The 23398-nt window shown below is 41.3% G+C and overlaps 1 protein-coding gene across 2 annotated transcripts in view; it reads right to left on the reverse strand.

The window, feature by feature from the left end:
- Positions 1-11: 11 nt before the first annotated feature.
- The window catches only part of PDE8B (phosphodiesterase 8B), a 74669-nt gene continuing 51282 nt past the window's right edge, over positions 12-23398 (reverse strand). The window contains exons 11-22 of one of the 2 annotated variants that reach the window (XM_050328757.1): positions 20331-20382; positions 14190-14267; positions 13199-13275; positions 11831-11995; positions 10998-11043; positions 10431-10566; positions 9038-9236; positions 7900-8117; positions 6892-7027; positions 4539-4706; positions 2617-2746; positions 12-765 (exon numbers count right to left, since the gene is read on the reverse strand). In XM_050328757.1, the coding sequence (XP_050184714.1) occupies positions 728-765; positions 2617-2746; positions 4539-4706; positions 6892-7027; positions 7900-8117; positions 9038-9236; positions 10431-10566; positions 10998-11043; positions 11831-11995; positions 13199-13275; positions 14190-14267; positions 20331-20382 (1443 nt within the window). In that variant the 3' untranslated portion in view covers positions 12-727. Of the gene's footprint in view, positions 2086-2616; positions 2747-4538; positions 4707-6891; positions 7028-7899; positions 8118-9037; positions 9237-10430; positions 10567-10997; positions 11044-11830; positions 11996-13198; positions 13276-14189; positions 14268-20330; positions 20383-23398 lie in introns of both variants that reach the window. The other variant, XM_050328756.1, reaches the window with a different exon arrangement.

The raw sequence follows: 23398 nt of genomic DNA on the forward strand, positions 1-23398 counted from the left end.
CCTTGTCTTCATTTCTTGTTCACAAGTTGAACTTTATTTTTCAGATTCCTTCCACTGTTCACATTTTTTTCCTTGTGACAGAAGTGTGACAAAAATTATGAATTGAAATGTTTTACATGGATGTGGTCTTACAGTGTTGCTGTATTTAACAAATTAACAAAGCTTTGAATTTTGAGAAATTCTTTTCTCTAATGCAAGCTGCAGTGAGCATTCAGTTATCAGAATAGTTAAAGTACAACCACCGAGAGCACTAGTTCTAAATAAAGGAATGGAAAAAGCAAACAGTTTACAGTATTAGAAAACAGAGGTTCAATTAATAAGAATAAAAATCCATTGAAGAATGTTGCCATAGATAATAGGAAAGAATAAAGAAACACGCTTCACCAGAAACACAGTTCTTCAAGTATACACAACGCAGCATTTTAATACACAGCAACCTGCCTTAGCTATGACAAAAGTAAGGATCTGTTACAATTCTAACAAAAATATAGCTTATATACATTTCTCTGCACATACATTTTATGAATGTTTCCTTTTGTTTCAGAACTTGGTACAAAACATACAAAAAAGGTTGGCACATTTTGTAAGCTACCTGCAGTAAACAGCATTATCGCAATGTTACCACAGCAGTCTAAATGCTGTTTGCTTTTTGTTTGTTTGTTTTTTTGTTTCTTCTCCTTTTCCCAGTTTGATTCTTGATACAGCGTAGGGGAAGTGGACTGCTTCTTCAGCTGCAGTCACAGCTTTGACAGTCTTGCCTGAAACCTGGAGTGCACAGTGTTAAAAATCAGCAGTTCTGCCAGTATTTATTAACTGAATAATCTGAGAATAGTCTAAAATTTGAACTCATGTTCTGCATGTGATTAAAATGAGATGTACAAAAATATGCATTTGTGCTTTGAAAGCCTTAGCATAAATTTCATATCTTAAAACTAATGAAAAACTATGTTTGATTTCTAACTTATTTACATATTTTGAAGTACTTTTTACGTCACAAAACAAACCAGCATTTTATTAGGAGGATAAAGCAGTAAAAATTATAATACTGTTATAAATTATAACCTGGACATTTTTTTAAAAAGCAACAGGTTCATCCTAGAAGTAAGTAGCACAATATATGAACATATCATAAAATTTAGATCAGGTTAATAAAAGTGATGACCATGCGTACAAACTCCACTTTATAAAAAAAGTATGGTGATCAATTACCACAATAGTTTTTGTGTAAAATATGGTGAAATCTTGCATGATAATGTCTGTAAGATGGCAGAGAACTGTGTGGATGGCACCAGCTATACAGAACATGCTTATTTTCCTTCATTATATGATCAGTTTTAGGGGACGTTGACTCCTACCAAGATTTTATATGGAAAAGAAAGAACAGGTGGTGCTCAGAGAGAGAGTCTCTATAATAAGGTTGTTTTAAAAGGTGCCAGGTTTGGGTTTTTTACTATATCCAGTTTATTGAGGTTTATTTGTTCTACTGTGCGTATTCTTTTAGAAGTATGGTTCAGAGAGCTGAAGAACATTGATAGAATTGGAACAAATTTATACAAGATAAGTGGGAAATTTTTATGCTTATTTGTAAGGCTGTTCTCACTGTCCTGGTAACTACGTTGCCCTTCTATCAGAGAAAGAGTTGTGTGAAGTGTTAGTGAGTACAGGTGTATCAACTACAAGATTCAACAAGTGCATATTCAGTATTAGAAATTAGTTACAGAAGTACATTTTCTGCCACAAAATATTATTTCCAAAGAGCACTTAGTCATCTGTGGATTATATAGCCTCATTGAAAAACATTTTTCTGTAGAATTCAGAGAAGCTTAAAAATTATGAGTAAAATATTTCCATCTTGTTATGTAGTTTTAATTTCACTGGAAAGGTAATATCATCCCCTTTGTAGCCAAGAGTCCATAAGTAATTCACAGTGAAACTGGCAGAGCAAGTGGTCTTTTTTTTGGATTTTGTGTCAGTTGATGTTTTCTGATGGAAGCCTGAGACTCTTGCACTTTAAATCATCCAGTGTTTTCCAGTGTTTGTAGTTATTAGCCAGGTGTTGCATCAAAACAGGCAGATGTGCAAATGCTGAAAGAACAGGAGAAACAGTTGTACTGTGTATACAGAATGGGCAGAAGAACAGCCCAACTGCATCTGAAATTGGCATTCGTCTACTTTTTTTGTTTCTTCAGTTCCTTAAACTAATACTAAAAGGGGAAAGTTTTTTATACTGTGTTCTCTTTCAAGAAAATCTCTTTCTTAATGCAGGCTGACTTTATTAAATTATGCTAACATGCAACCACATTGGTCTTAGCTTCTGCTGCTCAGAAGAAAAACATTGTTTAAGGAAAAAAAAAGTAGATGAGAAAAAGCTTATTTTTAAACCATTACTCTTCCTCTACCTAGATTGTCTGGTAAGAGCTCAACTTTTATAAAGTGTGTTGTTTGCAGTGAAACGGTCTTCAGCAGTATCACTGCACAGTATCCTGTACTGTACTGCTTCTATACAGGTAATGACCCTCAAAAAAGTGGACTCAAGGCCAGCTTGAGATGAGTCATTTTAGTCTGTAAGAATATCTGCTTCAGACCAAGGAAGAAAAAGTAAGCAGAAGTACTTACCATCCCACGCATCAAACATATCTGTTATAAAATAATCAATGAAGGAAATCTGAGACTTGGGGATGCTGCAGGTGTTTCTGTCAAATACTGGCATTACAACAGGCAGACCCTGTCTCTTCTCTTCATCAGTCTAAGAAGACAAAACTCTAATTAGCCACTAAAGCTTTGCTGACTTTCATGCTGGAGTAGCAAAGCTGTAGGAGATTTAACACAAACCTTAGACCCCCTGAGGTGAACTGCCTCAGTTTCATGTGTGTTATTTCATCTGGAACAGGGATTGAAATCAACATCCCTTCCCATTCACAAGTACTGTTATTTTTGTAGTTCTGTGATTGCACTTAGCTCTAGCAAGACAGAATGCTCTTATCAGGTGATTAGGGTACTCCAGCTGAAAAATGGAAAATGGGGTTGCAGAGTCCTTTAGCAGAGGACTCCATTTTTCCACATCTCTAGTGGCTGTTTCAAACCATTTGTCTTTTAAGTAAGAAGAGGCTGTTGCTGAGGCTACTTTCTCTGCTGGTATTAAGTTATAAGGTGAATGGAAGAAAAGGTATGCCCTTTAACTCTGCATCTACAACTGGCCACTCCCGGGCAGGTGGAGCTCGTTAGCCCTTAAAAAGGCAACCCATCTACGTCCTGAGGACCTCGCTGCCACCGTCCAAGCTCGCTTGGCCCCGGCAGATGAACCTTAGGATTAAAGGGTGGGCTCAGTTCCGCGCACACTGTGTCTCACCTAAAAAATCCAATGCGCAGGCTGGAAGGTGTAAAGACCTTCCCCAGATCTTCGCTCGCGAAGACTGGCCATTATTATTATTATTACAACTGGAACAAGGCTTGTTTTGTTGCACTCAGTATGGTGGAGGATCAAATCACCTCAACTGTTTCTTAGAACTAAATTACAAACCAAAAAAATGTCCCATTTTAAGAAGTACAGACAGCACCTATGCTGGAATGAGCAGCGTAGCAGTCCTCAAAATAAGCAGATGAGTTGAATGAACAGCAGAACAGTTCTCAGCACCTCACATTGCTGCATGTAGGCTAGTGCCTAAGCTGGGCTGTTTAAAGCTAGCTCATGATACCTTGACTGCTAGGGAGATACAACCTAAGTGATCCTTGATCTTACTTAGGGCATGACAGAATTGATTCACTGTGATTAAAATGAAATTCAGACATGTCCTAAGTACTTGTTACAATTTTCTTTTAGTAATAACTATCAGATGTATGATCTGAATTTGGATGGTAGGCATGCCCACTTTTCTGTCTCTCGACTCATAGCTGCTGATTTCTGTACCATTAGTGGCAAAAAAAGACTAAGATTCTTATTGGTTATTCAAATAAAAAACTGGAAGCGTATTTCACTTTCAGGAAGCTGGTACATATCTGTCAGAAAAAATGAGTGTGAAGAGTGAAGTTGAGCTTTCAGTTCTGTCTGGAGAGACCCCATGCCATAAGTATTTACATTGGCCATGTGCCTCCACTGCTCATCTGCCTACCCTGACAATAGTTCAGGTTCTACCTTAGAAGAGAAAGGGCCATCCCAGTGGTTCAGCTGAGGGCTGCATCAGGCATAGATCTTCATGCTTCCTTCACTGGGACTAGAAGCTAGAATGGTGATGGTCTTGAATTTCAGCCAATGAAATTGACTAAGACTAATCAAATAATTTTGTTTCAGCCAGATGAAGAAAGTTGAAAATGTAAAACTTCCTTTTCACCATTCTGTACAATGAGCTTTATGATGAACAAACTAGCTAACTGCCTGTCATGAATTCTTCTGCATGAAACTGATGGGCCAGTTCTGGCTGGGAACAAAAAAAACACATCTGGACTCTGGTGACACCAGGCAGATCCTGTGTGGAACTGCAGAGCAGCTGGTGTGCATTTTCTTACATAATATAATGGTCAAATCATAAAAGTATACGTACCTGTGCAAAATACTCCTCTGAAATCCTCCCTGCCCATTCGATACACAGCTCTAGAGGGCGACATGGATTTGCTACATCTGCACATTTAATCATCATGCGTTTGATCAGTGTCTGATTGTCTGGAAAATTCTTTATATTGGCTGTACATTCAGTGTCGCTGCCTTCGCTCTGTAAAGGAGAGACGACTACAGTGACCATGGGCCACATCCCCCGCTGGCAGGAGTGAGGGCGTTATTATCAGCTCTCTGCACTTGGGCAGTAAGCGGGCACTCAGTCTGCCACCTTCTAATGTCATGCAGAGCACCAGGAATTTGGAGAAGAAAGTGATGCCTGAGAACTGCAGCCTTGCTAAGTAACTAATTGTAACTCTAATACATATTACAGTTGTGAAGAGTCTGAGAATTAACAGCTAAATTTGTAAAATAAAGAGCTATAGGCTCTTTATCAGGTAGGAAGTTACTTTCTCTGCATCCCAGCCTTGTCCAGTTGGAAGAGGACTATGACAGGGGATGCATCCACCAACTTCTAGCTCATAAATAATCCTCAGTGCTAAGTGTTTAAGTCTGAGGGTGATGATTTTAGGGGACTGCTTCCCTTAAGGGAGTTTTTGGAGTTAGATTTTCATTCCTAAATGAGAAAACTGAGGCAGGCACAGGGGGCTGAACTGACTTGCACAACTTACTGTTACTTTTATACGCAGAAAAGCAGATCTCTACCATTCAGTTCCAGCATATTCACATATAAAACTACCTTCTTTATGCTAGACTTTGAACCCTCAGCCTGGAATCACCTCTGGTTTTAGTTATGAGAAGGGGTGCAGTCTTAGGTAATCTATGAGATTAACAGTTAAGAAAACACAGGGGCAGCAGACTGATTGCAGAAAGTGTCTACTTGCTAGACAGTAAAATATCAGACTGCTTACTGACTGCTCTGGACAGCAGGTGGAGGTGACAAGGTAGTTGTTACAAGTCTGCTGTGGCATCATATTCTGAGTCTTGAACAGTTTACAAAAGGCACAGGTATATTATGTTCCTTGTGGAGTAATAAAAAGCCTACACCTCAGCTCATCATGGCATTAATGCTGTTCTCAAAATAATATATTTGTGTTATTATGGCCTTCCTTCACTGCTAAATTCAACTCATGAGTCAAAAACTTTACATAAGTACTTTTTACCACGGCAACTAAATTAATGTCCCTGTGGTTTATGGAGAGATATTTTGCAGTGACTTTTGCCAGATCAGGCATTCATCTTCTAACTTTATGTTTAGCAGTTCTTTTTCAGCATGGATAGTGCAGCAAAGACCTGCCAAATTAACCCTGCACCTTAACTGCTGTTCAAGATAAAAATAGAAAGAGCCACTGTTAACAGTAAAGGACAACCTAATACTGGGGGAAAACAACCATTCTGTAGTACAAGTGGTTCTGTGCTCCACTTTTATTGTGTGGCAAGTTGTGATTTCCAGCTCACACTGTTGGGAAGAATGGAGCTCACCAATTCCTAGAAGTAGTTCAGTTCAACTGACATAATGCTGTCTCTAAAGTCATAAACCCCACCAGTCCTGACTGATTTCTGTACCCATGACACCCTACAGTGCAAAAAGTCCAGTTACAGATATTACCAGAAGCAACTTCTATTTATTTTTAGTATTGTTGACCTTCAATTTTGTCTGATTTTTTTTCAGTGTTTCCAACAAAGCACTGTTTTCACTAAGGGGGGCTAAGGTAGTCTTTCCTCAGGTAATACTGCTGTGGAGAACCCTGTCAGGCTCAGCCCTGAAAGGCAGCAAGAGAAGGTAAGAGGGGCATGGGAAAGTCAGAGGCAGCTTATGAAACAAACCCTGGCTGGAGCATTAGGGTGTATAACTGATAGGAATAAAGGCCTGGACATCTCTTGGTACAATCAGGAGTTGACAGGTCTCAGGAAGGTATTCCTCAGGACTTGAAGGCTCCAGATTACACAGACCCAAAACCATCAAGGTAGGTTCCTCAGTTACAACCCTAAGCTCAGGCAAATCCCACTGTTTGGAGACAGGACCATAGGCACAGGTGCCAACCTGGCTCCATGCACAGAATTTTCAATGTAAAACAACACCCACTTTCTGAATACAAGATGGCTTTGAAGACAAGGCTTATAAATGAAATGTTTAAATGAGCTAAGGGCAGAGCCAGACATAGAAAACAAGAAAATGAAAGTATTTTTTCACGCTTTGATGTGTGAGATCACAAATTTAATTGTGTTATCTGGACATTACCACAATGCAAATTAATCAAGGTGAATGAAAATGGTACTTAAAGTTGTCTTGAAAAACCTAACTGAAATGCCTGAGGATGTAAAGTCCCCCAGGCACTTACGTGTGGGCTGGTCTCCTCACATGCCATAGGCTTGTTGATACTGTTCACAAATTTGTTCACATGCTCAAAGTGCTTCGTCATCTCTGTTGCCAAAACCATATCAATAATGGCCTGACGCAATGTCCGGTAGCGATTTCTAGGAAAGAAAAAGAGTTCCTGCTCACAAGCCTGCCAGACAGAGCTCTGTCCTTTCCTCATACCTGGCTAGACAGTACTGCAAAATGCTGCTCAAGGGCTCACCATGTGAGCTGGCACCTTCAGAGTTAGGAACAGTCTAGGGACGGAGGAATGGACTAGATCATGCCTCTCTGGGTTCCTCCAGCTGTTATTTTTGCCTAATGAAAATCAATTCCCTGAGGTTAATAAAAATTTACAACTCAGTTGCATAATACTGTAACACTAAGACAAGTTGTCCAGGAATGGCACCAACACATCCATCTGACTATATGTTAGCTTGGAACTCGAAGCTCAGAAACAACACTGTTTGGTGTCAGGCCTTTTCCTTTTCCTTTCAGATCTCTTTCTCTCTCAACTTGTCCCTGCAAAAGCCGGGCTTATGTAATGGAACTCCCAGGCTACAGCATGCCACAGGGAGCCTTCAGATCTCCCAGAGCTTCGTGTTGATCTGGCACTCCCCACTCTGCCCCATGTGAATGCAGTAGTGCTTGGAAGCATGGGACCTTGTGCAGACACAGCACGCAGCATCTAGCTGCTGGGGTGGAACAATATACCACAAAAGGTATATATCCTGCAGGTATATATCCTATATATCCAAAAGGCCGTGGGCCAAGGTGCAGTCTTGAGGTTGTCAATTGGACCATGTTAACGTAATCCACAAAAGATTATTGAAAATCTCTAAAAGCTTCCAAAAATTACAAATTGGAAGATGGGGGTGGTGAAGGAGGAAATGAAAACCTTTTTTAAAAATCATTTCTACATAGCATTCTGGAAGAAGTTAAATATTAATATCTGTATTTAAACACATGGGCACTCCTCCAGAAGACACACCTGTCGATATTCTTGAAAATGTTGCATTTGCTGTCTTTAGTTGTAAGCTGAAATGCCAGTGCTGTGTGATGACTCTCTAATACGGCTGTATCATTGTAAAGGACAGCTAATTCACTGCCTGCATTGCACAGGAAAGAGTTGGTCCGTCCAGGGTGGTCTACATCATGAATGGTGGCAGCTATTAATGCAGCTACCTCATCTAAATGGTCCAGACTTCCCTACAGGAAGAGAGAAAAATTATGATGTGGCACAAAAAATTACAGTAAATATTTTTTGATCATTTCTAGGTACTCTCAATTATGCAAACATAAGCTTCAGTGTAATTATCCTTCCTCCTTGCAATCATTTTCCACTCACTGTGCCCACAGATTAGCTACTACAAAACTCTCACTCCCACCTCTACCTATATACTCTTTTCTTTAAAGCAGCTTTTTACTATGCTGTCACCTAAGCAATATCTTTGCATAAAATTCTCTAAAGGACAGATCATTTAGAGATTCTGTATGTGCTTGACTGAATGCATCTGTACTATCTCTGCTTCTACACACTTTTTATCTTTGAATACGGTAGGACAGACTGTTTCAGTTGGAAGTGACTTACAGTGAGCATTAGCCCAACTGCCTGACCACTTCAGGGCTGACCAAAAGTTAATGCATGTTGTTGCCCAAATGCCCCTTAAACACTGACAGGCTCAGGGCATCAACCACCTTTCTATGAAGCCTGTTCCAGTGTGTGTGACCACTCAGTAAAGAAATACTTCCTAATGTCCAGTCTGAACCTCCCCTGGCACAGCTTTGAACCATTCCCACTCATCCTGTCACTGGGCACCAGGGAGAATAGCTCACACCTCCCTCTCCAAAGCTTTTGCAAAACTTTATTGAGAGCTATTACTAACCAAGAGAAAGAAAGGGGACAGGTTCCCTTCCCACCCCTATTATTTCTACTTAAAAAAGTAAATTTGTATAAACAGACTTTAGAGAAACTGTATGGGCTTGCTGGCTTCACAGGAAGAGTTAAAGGGCAGAGAGAGTTTATGAAGCCAGGACCATTATTTAAACATGTGACTTTTGGATGACACATATAAAATGGTAAACACACTGAAATCCTAGCCCAGAGGACTCCTAGTTGAGGGTTCTACCTTAACTCTCTCCTTGCCAAGAAAGAAGGCGGTGGCATGCAGGACATCTGCCGCGTGTGTGGAGTTGTGGTAGGAGTTGGAGGAATGGTAGTTGGCCTCAATGACCTGCAGCCATGCCCGCAGCGTTACTTCTGAGCAGTTTAAAAACTCAGAGACCCCAAACCGGGCAAAAACTTTTAAGCCCAAATACACTAATGGCCTGAAAAACAATAGAAGAAAAAAGCACTTGTAAAATAGGAACTTGTGATGTTCTAAAAGCAATGTATTTGATGAAGAAAACAGTAAGACCTTAAAAGGGGTGGGGAATGTTAAACAGTTTTAACTTGCACATCTACAGCCTCTCAAAAGCCTGAGCAAGGTTACAAATTATTGTATCTACTATCCTTTCAGACATTATTTTAATATGTTTTGTGGAAATGGTGCAGTTCCATTAGTTTGAACAGTTCCTGTGGCTTCAGAAAAAAACATCTTAAAAGCCCAGGTCTTTTGTGGTTTTAGTATCTGTCAATCAAACAAAAATACATTTATTTTTTTCCTGAGGAGGAAAAGCAGTCTTTGAACATGACATGGACACATTCCCAAAGATTAAGAAGCCGTAAGACAAAAAAAGATGGAATATTAAATGTAAACTGCTGTATGAGTATGTGTGTGTTTGTGTGTAATGATGCAGAGCCCATGTGTGAAACAGTAAATATTCTAATATTTTTGGTTCTTAAATCCAGATCCACTCTCGGTTGTCATTTACACTGCATTGCCTGTGAGAGAGTCTGTCAGTCATATTTCTCACAAGCTGATCTGCAGAACCTTTGACCTCATAAAGGCGTAATGAAAACCTAGCATCTGCAGATTATACCCAGGCACATTCCTAAAATGGCCATTTTCTGCAAAGAGAGTACAAAAGATTGGGTAGTCTCTGATTCTTTGGGTCTTGGAATGAAAATCACTTTTCTCTGTGGATGACATGATTATTTTTGCAGTCTGCATGACCTCAAAACTACTGATGTCTGTTTTCATTATGAACTTTAAAATCTAAGTCTCTTGGTCCTATCACTGGTTTATCCTCCATTCTATTTTTTTATCCCTATAATCAAAAGCTACAGTTGCCTCAGACCTTCCCAAATCATAGGATGATTTGGGTGAGGGAGGGAAGAGGCTTGCTTTTTCCAGCATGACCGTTTGCACATGAGCAGGAAAAAAGGGCATCTGCAGGACATCTAGCATGTAGCAACATCAGACTATGCCAAACAGTGTCACCTGGACAGAGTGGAGGTATGTCAAGCAAAAAAGCTCCCACAGATTTGCTGTGTCTTGCTTCAGTTTTTCCAGAGCAAAGTGCTTTCTGCTACAGCTCCTCAACAGCCTTTCTCTGCACCCAGGGGAAGGAGTACAGTACCTTTTATTTGTAACAGCCTCCAACTCAAAAATATTGAAGTCCCAGCTTTCCTCGTTATCTAGGAGCTGTGCAATACAGGGTGGAACATCATTGATGGTATTTGGCACTGGAAGGTGACTGTGGCTCAGGTTCATATCTGTTGAAATGGAATTTGGGAATTAACACATTTCTGGATTATTCCCCCCACACTACTGCAATCCCCTGCAGAATTCCATTTAGAAAACAACTCTTTTTCAAGAAAAACAACTTTTTCCTCACATGAAAAAGTCTGTAAAGGTCTATAATATAAAAGGTTTATTACATGGTGGTTGAACATTAACCAAAAAGATCAGTGAATATTTCTTTGAGTGACAATTCATTTTTTTGCTAACATCTTGAAATGCCTTATCTTAATTATTTGAACCTGCTTCAACTCCAAAATGGAGGCAGTCTAGCACTTGTTCTGCAGTCATTTAGCCAACCATTTCCAAAGACATATATCCCACTGCAAATTAGCCTGAAGCTCTATGTCAGCAGCACTGACAAGGGAAGTCACACATGCAAAGGAAATTTAAAACGGTGGCTTACTCTTAGAAAACACATACTCATTTCCTGACAGTCTTCTCAAGCCATCCTGGAAAAAAAAAACAAGTTTATTATAAGTTTTAGGCAGAGGGGCTATGCATCACTAGCATCACTAGTTGCAAAAACACTACATACACTTTGTCTTTAGCTACTATTCCTGAGTAATAAAAGCACTGCTATTACTGTGGCATTATAAGCACCATCCTTGTTCTAAGATTTTTGGATCCTTGAAAGGATCCAAGGAAGACTGGTATGAGATTTCCAGAAATGATATTATTAACTATGCAGTGTATTGCCCTCTTTGACCCTTTCATTGGCACCTGCAAGATCTCACCATTCAAATTAGGCACTATAATTTATTTTTAGTTTTCTTTATATTATTTTGGCAGGAATTAGCTCAGTGTACATTAAAAAATTAGTAAATCTATGATGAAATATAGACAGTATGTCGCTGCTGTTACAGTCAGGACATGATTAAAGCAATCTCACTAATACACTGTACCAGCTGTAGAGCAATCCCTCTAATATCATCTAAGCTTCTAGAGTTTCTAAAAAGTATCCCCTTCAGTATCTCCTGAGACAAATCAGACTGGATGATATGGTTTCTAGTGGCAACCATGTTCACTTTTATGTGAGGATGAATGCACCCAATGGACTGAGATGTGACCATATCTTACTACATCTTAGTGCCTGCTGCTGATAAAGAGGTTGAAATCCTAAAGTGAAATGGTGATGAATCCTCTTCCCATTGCTTGGGACATTTTAGCATAGCAGAGCACTGAAGTGTGGTGTAGGACACTTACAGTAGTAACTTTATCTCTACTGATTTTACTCACAGTCATCAGACCTCCAACAAGATCACTTGTGTGAGGATCTTCATCTTTGGTACCTAGCTGAGGAGAGTAAAGCTCTGTTGTCCGCAGGATCTCCAGAACTCTGTCCAAGGCCTCTGCTACTGTGATGGGGCTGTTTTCCTGGGCAGCATTAATTATGTTAATGACCTGAAAGCAGATTAAGGAGGCAGGCAAAGAAAAGTGAATGGCACTTTTTTCTTTTCTTATTACATAGTCTTTATTCTTGACTTGATTATGCTAATTCTCATTTAGCAAATGCAGTGCAGTTCTCCCAACCCTTGAAGTACAACTCTGAAAATGTAAATTTGTGCTCAGATTTCCTAGTATCCATCTACTATTTTTAACTGTCAGACTCTTGGGAAGTGAAAGCAGAAGGGTGTGAAATATCTGAAATATTGCAAGTGGGTGGACCAAAAACTAGCAATGATGTCCCAGTCCTTCGGCATATCCAGTTCTGCTCTGAAGCAATCATTCAATACCTAGAGGAAAACCCAAACAAACAAGTAAATTCCTGGATATGACTCATATATCCTGACATAGGATGTAAAGCCTTAGTTTTCTCCATGCAAAAATAAAGGGCAGAGAGCAGAAAGAGCTCAGCTGTAGAAGAAGAGGATGGCTCTTTTTGTGCCTCAGCCACAATCTGGGAATGCCACAATGATACAGCAGCACCAAGGGCTGTTCTTGATCTGTCAAGACTGAGAGGAAGAAAGCCCCAATGCCGTCTTCTCCAGCAATGAGAGGCTGCTGCAGGGGCACTACAGGCCTCCCTGCAGGTATGACTGAGGATAAGGAAAAGTTCTTACAGTAGTGTTGGGAAGTAAGAACTTGATGAGAGCAAGAAAAGATGGGGAGAGAGGAAAAAATGAGGGTGGGAAATACCTGGCACCTTGGTGTGTGTTACAAGTGACTTTGCAGCTGGTTTGCAACAGCAGAGTTTGTGTAACACAGATAGTGAAGAAAAGACTGCAGGAAAGTGGGGGAGACAGAACATGGTGCAGGTGCTCCTTCTTCTGTGTGCTGTCTTATCAATAGGAAGAGCAAAGGTGAGACTGGAAGCACATCCTCCTACAGATACACAGCCCAACAGAACAGTGTCCCCTTCCTGTCAGCAGCAGTGCATTTAACAAGGGCACACTTTCCCCCTTTTTCATTTTCTTTCTTATGACTAGGATTTGGAATGCAATGATGAGATGTAAAAAGTAGTAAGGATAAAAAAAAGTTATTTATATTATTCTGTTAAATATGAAGTGCAGGAAACCTCTGGTTGTATATTCACCAACTACATACTTCCCTATGAGAGCGACTCCAGACTCCGAGTGTGTGGAAAAGTCAGTGCTCAGGACTCACCTTTGTGATAGGAGCTTCTATGGTCATTGAGTGAATCCTTGCCATTGAGGAGTACCGTCGGGTCTGTAAGCTTGGAGCTGCCATTCAAGAGAGCCACAGGGTATAAATCAGATGACAGCATTTAAAGAGCAGAAGGCTGGGGACCAGCACAACAGAATCCAGCCTCATGTCCCACTTCTGTATCTCTCCTCCTGCAAGTTCTTTACTGTTTCATTTCTTGCTCTGTTGTCAACCTCCTTGGTAAGTATCCCTCACTTTTACTATCAGATTTTCTATCCATCCTTCACTTTGGAATGAAGCTATACCTATTTTGCCTCATGCCCAGTACCTGCCAATTGCTCTTTTGATTGCTGTGGATCTCTGTCAGACATGGCTCCTCCGGTGAGTGTGTGGGTGTATGTCCCTCATCTTGGTGATATAACTGGTCTCATGGAACCCATTCCTGCTCCCCATAAGCTGACCTTCACTTACTACATAGAGTGGCAGAAAATAATCCTTGCCACCACTGCCCCAGCTGGGACTGTCCCAACCAGTCACAAATTGGATCAGGAGTAGAAGTACTGCTCTCAAGTAACCAGCAGCAATGAATCCATTCATGTTCAACACGAATAAAACAAAAATACTGGTTCAGGAGCACAAGCTGAACCTTTCTAAGAGAGGTGGCACTAACACTTCACCACACACTCTTTTAGCAGGCTTCTCCCATCCTTTGGCACAACCAGTCCTCTCTTTGAAGGAACTCTGCACTGCCATGCATCTTGTAGTGATGCTGGTACTTATGCTGGGGCACTGTTTTGCAAATTGGAAGAAAGAAATTTTGCAGCAGTTATAAAAAACTGGAGTAATTTCTTTTCAATCATGTATGAATTTGTCTGGTTCATCTTCTGCAGTTTTATTGCCTAGACCAAGTGTTCTTTCTTTATTTGTAAATATATATATTTATAATATTATATATCAATATATAATCATTCTTGACAGTTTACTTTCTTACCATCACTACTTTGAGATGTTATTGACTTAACATCAACTGAGTCTTTTCTTCTGTTCTTGCATTTGTAGGAATTGGATTCTGTAAATACAAAACAAAAACTTTAAAAATGCATCAAGTAAAACATCTACAAAACATCTTCCATCTAAAATTATGAAAATTTAATTAAACAATCTTAACAATATGAGATAAGGGGGGAAATATTGTAATCTCTGCACATCAGAACAAGAAACTCAGTGTCTATCAATTTGTCTGAAGTCACCTGGAAAGGTGTTTCACAAGGAAGTCAAGATGCCTTAGGAGACTTGCTTCACCTAACTTTAGCTTCCTAAAAGCAGAAGTCTTGTAGGCTGTTGGTGTCTAAGGTGGTTATTGGAGAACCTGCTTCAGGAGAGATGTCTCAGGCAGGTGCATCGAACCCATCCGGCAAGACCCTTTTGCTTTCCACCAACCACTGAATAAGCTTGAGTTTAACAGCCTAAAACTTTACCCAAGTGAGAAAAGTCCCATCTCAGTCTACACTCTTCTAGCCCAAGCATAATTCAGACTCAGACAGCTTTTGCTTTTATTTGCAGTAATTTTTTGTACCCTGTGTTAAAGAAAAATCCAGCATGCTGAGAATGATTATAAACAAGCACTTTGGCTGCTGTGAAAATTAACCATGCAAAAAGCTGTTACTCTTAAAGCTACTGTTTGCTAAAGCAAGAGGAATTATCACATCCAGACAAATTCAAAAACTGGATGAAATACCAGGAAAAAAAAAAAGAAAAAGGTAAAATTTAATTTTCTTCCAAAATATTACAGTCTTCAGTCTCCCTTCTGTTGAAAAACAGCAACCATGCATCTGTTCACCTCTTTGCAAGAGTCTCTATAGGACCTACTCCCAGAGTGTCTGAAATGCCACTCAAGGATCAGAGACCCCGGTAAGCTTTTAAAAGCAGATAAAGCCATCTGAAGATTCAGAAATACCATGACATTGGTATTTTTAATATAAAGAACACGTCACAAGACAGGATGTAGGCAGCCTGTCCTTGGCAAAATAAAATGTTAATATATGATTCTCCAGAATTAAAAGTTTGTCCATCTTAAAAATTACTGAAATACAGTTTCTGTCTTAATTCTCTTTTTCTACCATGGATATCTGCTGGGAACTCCACACAGCAGAGAAGAGACAGTCTAGGAGATTCCTAGAGTGTATAGAGGATAATTTCCTGCTCCAGCTGGTAAATAAGCCTATGAGAGATGGGACCCTGCTAGACCTTCTATTCACAAACAGAGAGGGCCTGCTGGGAGATGTGGTGGTTGGAGGGTGCCCATCTGGGGCACAGTCACCACGAAATAATAGAGTTTGCAATACTCAGGGATGCAAGGAGGGCCATAAATAAAACCTCTACACTGGACTTCTGGAGGGCAGATTTCAGCCTACTCAGAAAACTGGTTTAGAGGGTACCCTGGGAAACTACCCTTGAAAACAAAGGGATCCAGGAGGGATGGACGTGCTTCAAGAAGGAAGTCCTGACCGCATTGCAGCAGGCTGTCCCAGTGTGCCCAAAGGCAAGCCAACGGGGAAGATGGCCAGCTGACTGAACAGGGAGATTTTAAAGCAAATTAGGGTAAAAAAGAGAGCCTACCCGTCACCAGTGGTGTCCCCCAGGGATCAGTGCTGGGCCCAGTTCTGTTTAACATCTTTATCAATGATCTAGATGAGGAGATTGAGTCCATCATCAGCAAATTTGCTGATGACACCAAGTTGGGAGGGAGTGTCAACCTACCGGAAGGCAGGAGGGCTCTGCAGAGGGATCTGGATAGACTGGAGAGTTAAGCTGATTCCAACGGGATGAAGTTCAACCAGGCCAAGTGCCGGGTCCTGCACTTTGGCCACAACAACCCCCTGCAGTGCTACAGGCTGGGGACAGAGTGGCTGGAGAGCAGCCAGGTGGAAAGGGACCTGGGGGTGCTGATCGACAGGAGGCTGAACATGAGCCAGCAGTGTGCCCAGGTGGCCAAGAAGGCCAATGGCATCCTGGCCTGGATCAGGAACAGTGTGGGCAGCAGGAGCAGGGCAGTGATCCTTCCCCTGTACTCAGCACTGGTGAGGCCGCACCTTGAGTATTGTGTTCAGCTCTGGGCCCCTCAGTTCAGGAAGGATATTGAGGTTCTGGAGCGGGTCCAGAGAAGAGCAACCAGGCTGGGGAAGGGACTTGAGCACAAGTCCTATGAGGAGAGGCTGAGGGAGCTGGGGTTGTTTAGCCTGCAGAAGAGAAGGCTCAGGGGAGACCTCATCACTCTCTACAACTACCTGAAGGGAAGTTATAGCCAGGTGGGGGTTGGTCTCTTCTCCCAGGCAAGCAACAACAGGACAAGGGGACATGGGCTCAAGCTCTGCCAGGGGAAGTTTAGGTTAGATGTTAGGAAGAAATTCTTTACAGAGGGGGTGATCAGGCATTGGAATGGCCTGCCCAGAGAGGTGGTGGATTCACCATCCCTGGAGGTTTTTAAAAAGAGATTGGACATGGCCCTTAGTGCCATGATATAGTAATTCGAGTTGGATCAGGGGTTGGACTTGATGATCTTGGAGGTCTTTTCCAACCCAATCTATTCTATGATTCTATAATGGAAAAAAGGGCTGGCTACTCAGGAAGAGTTCAGGAATATAGTTAGGTCTTGCTGAAAGAAAATCAGAGAGATGAAGGCAAAACTTGAACTTGATCTTGCCACTTCTGTTGGGGATAACAAAAAGTCTTTCTATAGATACATCAATAGCAAAAGGAGGGACATGGGTGGGAACATAGTTATCAAAGATGAGGACAAGGCTGAGGTATTTAACACCTACTTTACCTCAGCCTTCAACAGTAAGACAGGTTGTCCTGGCTCTCTGAGAAGGTCCCAGATGATTGGAAGTTGGCGAATGTCCTGCCGATCCACAAAAAGGGCCAAAAGGAGGACCTGGGAAACTCCAGGCCTGTCAGCCTGACCTCGGTGCCTGGCAAGGTTATGGAGCAGATCATCCTGAGTGCAATCACACAGCACCTACAGGATGGACAAGGGATCAGACCCAGCCAGTACGGGTTTGGGAAGGGCAGGTCCTGTCTGACCAACCTGATCTTTTATGATCAGGTGACCCACCTGGTGGATGAGGGGAAGGCTGTGGATGTGTCTATCTGGACTTCAGCAAAGCCTTTGACACCGTCTCCCACAGCATTCTCCAGGAAAAGCTGCAGCCCATGGCTTGGACAGGGGCACTCTGTGCTGGATTGGGAACTGGCTGGAGGGCCGGGCCCAGAGAGTGCTGGTGAACAGGGCTGCATCCAGCTGGTGACCGGTCACTGGTGGTGTCCCCAGGGATCAGTGCTGGGCTCAGTTCTGTTTAATATTTTTATTGATGATCTGGATGAGGGAGTTGAGTCCATCATTAGCAAACTTGCAGATGACACCAAGCTGGGAGGGAGTGTCAACCTACCAGAAGGCAGGAGGGCTCTGCAGAGGGACCTGGACAGACTGGAGAGTTGGGCTGATTCCAGTGGGATGAGGTTCAACAAGGCCAAGTGCCGGGTCCTGCACTTTGGCCACAACAACCCCCTGCAGTGCTACAGGCTGGGGACAGAGTGGCTGGAGAGCAGCCAGGTGGAAAAGGACCTGGGAGTTTGGATGGACAGGAAGCTGAACATGAGCCAGCAGTGTACCCAGGTGACCAAGAAGGCCAATGGCATCCTGGCCTGGATCAGGAACAGTGTGGGCAGCAGGAGCAGGGCAGTGATCCTTCCCCTGTACTCAGTGCTGGTGAGGCCACACCTGGAGTGCTGTGTCCAGTTCTGGGCCCCTCAGTTCAGGAAGGATATTGAGGTGCTGGAGCGGGTCCAGAGAAGGGCAAGGGGGCTGGGGAAGGGACTTGAGCACAAGTCCTATGAGGAGAGGCTGAGGGAGCTGGGGTTGTTTAGCCTGCAGAAGAGGAGGCTCAGGGGAGACCTCATCACTCTCGACAACTCCCTGAGAGGGGGTTGTAGCCAGGTGGGGGTCTTTTCTCCCAGACAGCTATCAGTAAGACAAGACGGCATGGTCTCAAGCTCTGCCAGGGTAGGTTTAGGTTAGATGTTAGGAAGAAATTCTTTACAGAGAGGGTGATCAGGCATTGGAATGGACTGCCCAGGGAGGTGGTGGATTCTCTGTCCCTGGAGGTTTTTAAGATGAGACTCGATGTGGCACTTAGTGCCATAGTCTAGTAACTACAGCAGTGTTGGATCAAGGGTTGGACTTGATGATCTCAGCAATCCTTTCCATCCCAGCTGATTCTATGATTCTATGATTTATAAGACAGCTTGGGTCCTCTTATTTTGTTGTAGTCCAAACTGGAGAAACTGAAAGCATTTTCCTCTGTTGACATCTAACAGCAGGGTATAACTAATGCATGTTAAATAATATTATTTATTCATTTCATAATACTCCTCTTAGAAACCCCATTCCTGCATTAACATTTGGATTAGTTTATCATAAGGCACTAGAGTGGGAGCAAGGATTTACACATAAACATAGCTGTGAGTGGCTATAGCTGACAACTCTCCTTGTGGTAAATGCCAATTAGCAAGTTGGAAACTTTGCTAGTACCACCCCAAGAGTCACAGGCACCTAAAAGCTACTCTCTACCATTCTACAATTTCATCTGTAAATATTTCAATTGCTAAATAAAAAATTTTTCTTCACGTGGTGAGCAGAATATCTCGTCATTCAGATTTGTTACAAATCACATCATCACAAGCAGCGCAATACCCATGGATTACTTTTCTATGCTCATCACATACTGGTATATGCTCATGGATAAGTTCTGGAAATTTATTCTTGGAGCACAGCCATGGACCGCAGGAAGGATAACCTACGTCACATGCTCTAAGTCTGCCTGCACTCACTACAGCTTAGTCATCAACATGGCACCAATGGGATGGGGCTTCCCAGTCTTGTTTAAATCTGTCACAAAAATGAGCAAAGTAAGCTAGTAAAAGTATTTTAACTAGTAACAAGCATCCTCTGGCTTAATTCATAGGCTTTCTCACCTTTTTATATGCAGGAAAGAAACAGTGAGACGAAAATCTGCTTTTATTACAGGGACATGGGAGTAAGCAGTTTAACATACTGTGGATCAGTTCTGATGGCAGCAATGGGAATGAGAGCAGCCAATTACATATTGTCTCTTCTTCCCCCTGCTAACTGCTATTTGGCATCACAAAACCTTCTGATGTTTGTAGGTATTTCTAAGCTACTTTAAAAAGCAGGAGATGTTAAACAATCATGTTCTGTGCTTGTGGTATGTTATATCCTCTTCCCATGTGAAAATCAGAAGCTATCTGACATTGTACAGCAACACTGTCCATCTTTCAAAGCAGAAAGGGCCTCAGATGCCAGAATGTAATAGGGTATGAGAACCTGTTCACTCATAGTAAGACATCAGTGCTGCGTCTGGCTGAGATCACTAGAGTCACAAGCTTAAAACTGGCCTTTGGTGCCTCTTTCTTCAGGCAAAAGTGTTATTCCAAACACTACACAGCACTGGAGGAAAGGGCTCCACACTGCTAGTCAAAAGCTGTCTGCAGAAGTCAGTGAGAGCTAATTAATGTGCTGTCTGCAAGTAACTAAACCCACCTGAGACATAGGGCAAGGGTTTTGCAGACATCCTGCAACAACTCAGCAGTGACAAACTGACTAGCTTAGGCTGGACACCTCAGACAACGGTCTTAGCCCTGTGCTGGGGCCAAACCAGTGGCCTGCTGACAGGTCCTAAACTTGGAAACACTAGGGCGGGTATGCTGGCACAAATTAGCACATTCTGCATTTCAGACACAAAGGGGTGCCAAGGTACACCAGCCTCGTGATCAGACACAGTGTTTGAATACCATGAAGAGCAATGCATCCTAACTTCAAATGCACAGCAAGAGCTCTGCACGGGAGACTGAATTATTGTTAATTATATTATTATTGGTTATTGATTATGGATTATAAATCCAATTCATGGTGGGACATCAGTGGCAGCTGGCATCCATCACTGGCCGTCAGCTCTGACTACTGACTGGAACAAGGGAAGGAACAATTCATACCAGCAAAGAACCCTGCCACCACCTCCAGCACAACAGCATGTAGAGGTAAAAGTTTTCTAACCTGACTGAGAATTGTCTCCTGTGTACTTCTCTTCATGGTGACTCTTGTAAACCTGAAGATTGAAGTAAAATACATATGTAAGGAAAAAGAATACAAAAACACTTTAAACAGGTTACAGTCAACACTGTTCTTGTCCAGAATTTTCCATTCAGTTATTTTTAAAAAGAAGGTGTTTGGCAAAGACTCTTCATTAGGTGCAGTTAGATGTAGAGAAATAATGTGAAAGAAAACAGATATTTCATGCAGAAAATCACAAATACAGTAGTGTTTTTATATACTAAGTTCCTGTTTAATGCCTGTGATTGAAAGAGAATTGACGTTCTTTTTAGGTATTGTTTTAAGTGCAAATTGCATATGAACCTGAAAGAATGAAATGCAAAAAATAAAAAAAAAAAATCCCAAACCATTAATTTTTGCACTTTAAAAAGCATTTTCTTAGCACTATTTAAGCTAATTTTTCATGCATCCTTTCACAGGTCACTAATAAACTGGACTTCATAAAACTCAGTTATAAAAACAACTCTCCAGCAAAAGAGGGGTAGAGGTAGGTGTCATTAATCAGAACTTTATTTCCAAGTAATTTTTAATCATTCTCATGAATGAAAAAGTTAAACACAAAATCTTAATTCTTTGTGCTTCTGAGAGATCTTGGGTAGCTCCAGCAACAAGTATTTCAAGCTTTCTTAGAATTTACATAGGATATTTCCATCATCTTAAAATTTACACATATTGCTTAGACTACAGTAACACAGATTAAATATTCCTCTGCTTTTCCATTCTGCTCAGAAAAGAAAGCACTGTCCAGTTCATGACAATCTAATACCCGCTAATCACCCTTTCCTTTGCTACATGGTTACAAGAAAGTATTTTGCTTTGCTGTTAATAGGAAACTTGAACAAAAATGTCAGTTCCTCAAGTCTTCCCTCTAAAATTAGCACATGATATTTTTAACTAGGGCTAACAGAGACACTGAGAAGGACTAAAAATAATGCATTACTTTTTTTAATTCAGTCACTAGAGAAGATACACATACTCTCTGTATATACATGTCATTCTTGCAAGCACTCTATCTTTTTTTTCTTTTTGCAGTGGAGAGGAGCAGATAAAGAGGGAAAGAGAACAAAATGGGAAAGAAAAAAACCATAAAATTCAGACATAGTTTTCTGTAATGAAGAAAAAAAAAACAAAGGAGAGGGAAATCCTGTGCTCATTTTCCATATATATTTTGTTCAAGTGAGCATAAGAAGTGACTCTTCCTCCAAAAAAAATCTTAAACACTTATCTTGTAACCTTGCAGAAACTCAAAGAGATATGATCTTGTCCATACAGAGCAAGATTAAGGATCTCATCAGATATGATACAGTGACACAAGGCATCTGAACTGCTCGTTCTGGTCCCAACCTGGAGCTTCTCTGAGCCAATGGATATATATATCTCTGTCTACTGCACAAACTGGCAGAAACACTGGCACAGTGCTCTACTAAAAAAACAAAATAAACCACTTTTCTGTTCTGAATACTTCTCTTCCCCTTCTGCAGGCATGTCCTGAAAGAGCCATGTAAGGTAAGTTATGAGGGCGGTCACACAGTTAATCTTGGGTCAATGTGTTCTTAAGAGGAGAAACAACACCTCTGTTGTAAATTTATGAATGTGCAAACACTGGACTCAATCCTGCCAGGTCTCAAATTGACAACAGCAGCATTAATAATTACCTAGGCTTCAGCACATGGAAATAGTCATATGAAAGTCAATCCCCATTCATAAATCTTCACTATAAGAGTGCTTAATACTCTCTTACAAAAATTTTTTTCGATATAAATCTATCATGCTAAATTTTTGTATGTGGTAGACATGGCACAGAAATACATGAAGGATTCTGCACAATGATCTCTGATCATACTGTGATATCCCTTACAGAGGCTATCCGTAATGGCAAATATCTACATTTTTTTTAAGGTGAAACAATGCATAATATGTAAAGATGTTTCTAAATCAACGTACATTGTCTGAATGCTGAAATCCAGCTATTTAAAATTATGCTCATGCATTTGCATCAACATTTGAATCATGACAGCTTTTACTACATAAATAGTTTGTTTGATTTCCTTTCATCCTGCCATAAGGATATATCTGTGGCTTGAAAAGGAACCTAATTTTTTTAGGGTAACGAAATGTTCTACTGTTGTGAGTATTTAGGCATGGATTTTAGGAATACTACAGTGTCCAGTATCTCCTACAGGCAGGAGGTATTTCCACCACAGAAAAGAAACAGAATAATTACATAGCTCTGCTGGATGCACCTTGTTTTTTCAACAAGAGACCTTACATCTCCCCACACCATGCTTTCTCTTTGGCCGTGGTCTTTAACCTTTGTGTTAAAGATTATATTCCCGTGGAGAACCTTTTGAAAGCCATATTCTCCAGGATTGCGAAAGGTGTAAAGCTCCCAAGACTATCAAATTTGTGCTCAATTCACAAGTAACTGCTTATAAAGCAATATTAAAAAGACATAAAGGGTGGTGCTTTCCATTGGTGCCAGTAGTACAGAGAATATAAATGCCGCCTTGGATGTGAGTTCTTATGTAAAATTTGTTTCTTCAGTTCCCTTGTTCTCAGCAACAAGGAGGGGCTAATGGGGCAGGTGAAGTTCAAGGACAGCCTGGGCATCAGCAACCATGAAATGGAGAAGTTCAAGGTCCTCAGGACAGTGGGGAGGGCACACAGCAAGCTCCCTGCCCTGGACGTTAGGAGAGCAGGGATCTGCTTGGAAGACTGCCATAGGATAAAGCTGTGGAAGGAAGAGGGGCCCAAGAAAACTGGTTAATATTCAAAGATCACCTCTTACAAGCTCAGGAGCAATGCATCCCAACAAAGGAAAGTCAGGTAGAAATGCCAAGAGGCCTGTATGGATGAACAAAACACTCATGGGCAAACTCAAAAAGGAAGCCTACTAAAGGTGGATGCAAGGACAGGTAGCCTGAGAAGAATACAGAGAGAGTGCCTGAGCAGCCATGGATCAGGTTAGGAAAGATGAAACCTTGATAGAATTAAATCTGGCCAGGGATGTC

This window comes from Myiozetetes cayanensis, unplaced genomic scaffold, assembly GCF_022539395.1.
Source record: "Myiozetetes cayanensis isolate MyiCay16 unplaced genomic scaffold, myiCay2020 scf4, whole genome shotgun sequence".
Classification (NCBI taxonomy): domain Eukaryota; kingdom Metazoa; phylum Chordata; class Aves; order Passeriformes; family Tyrannidae; genus Myiozetetes; species Myiozetetes cayanensis.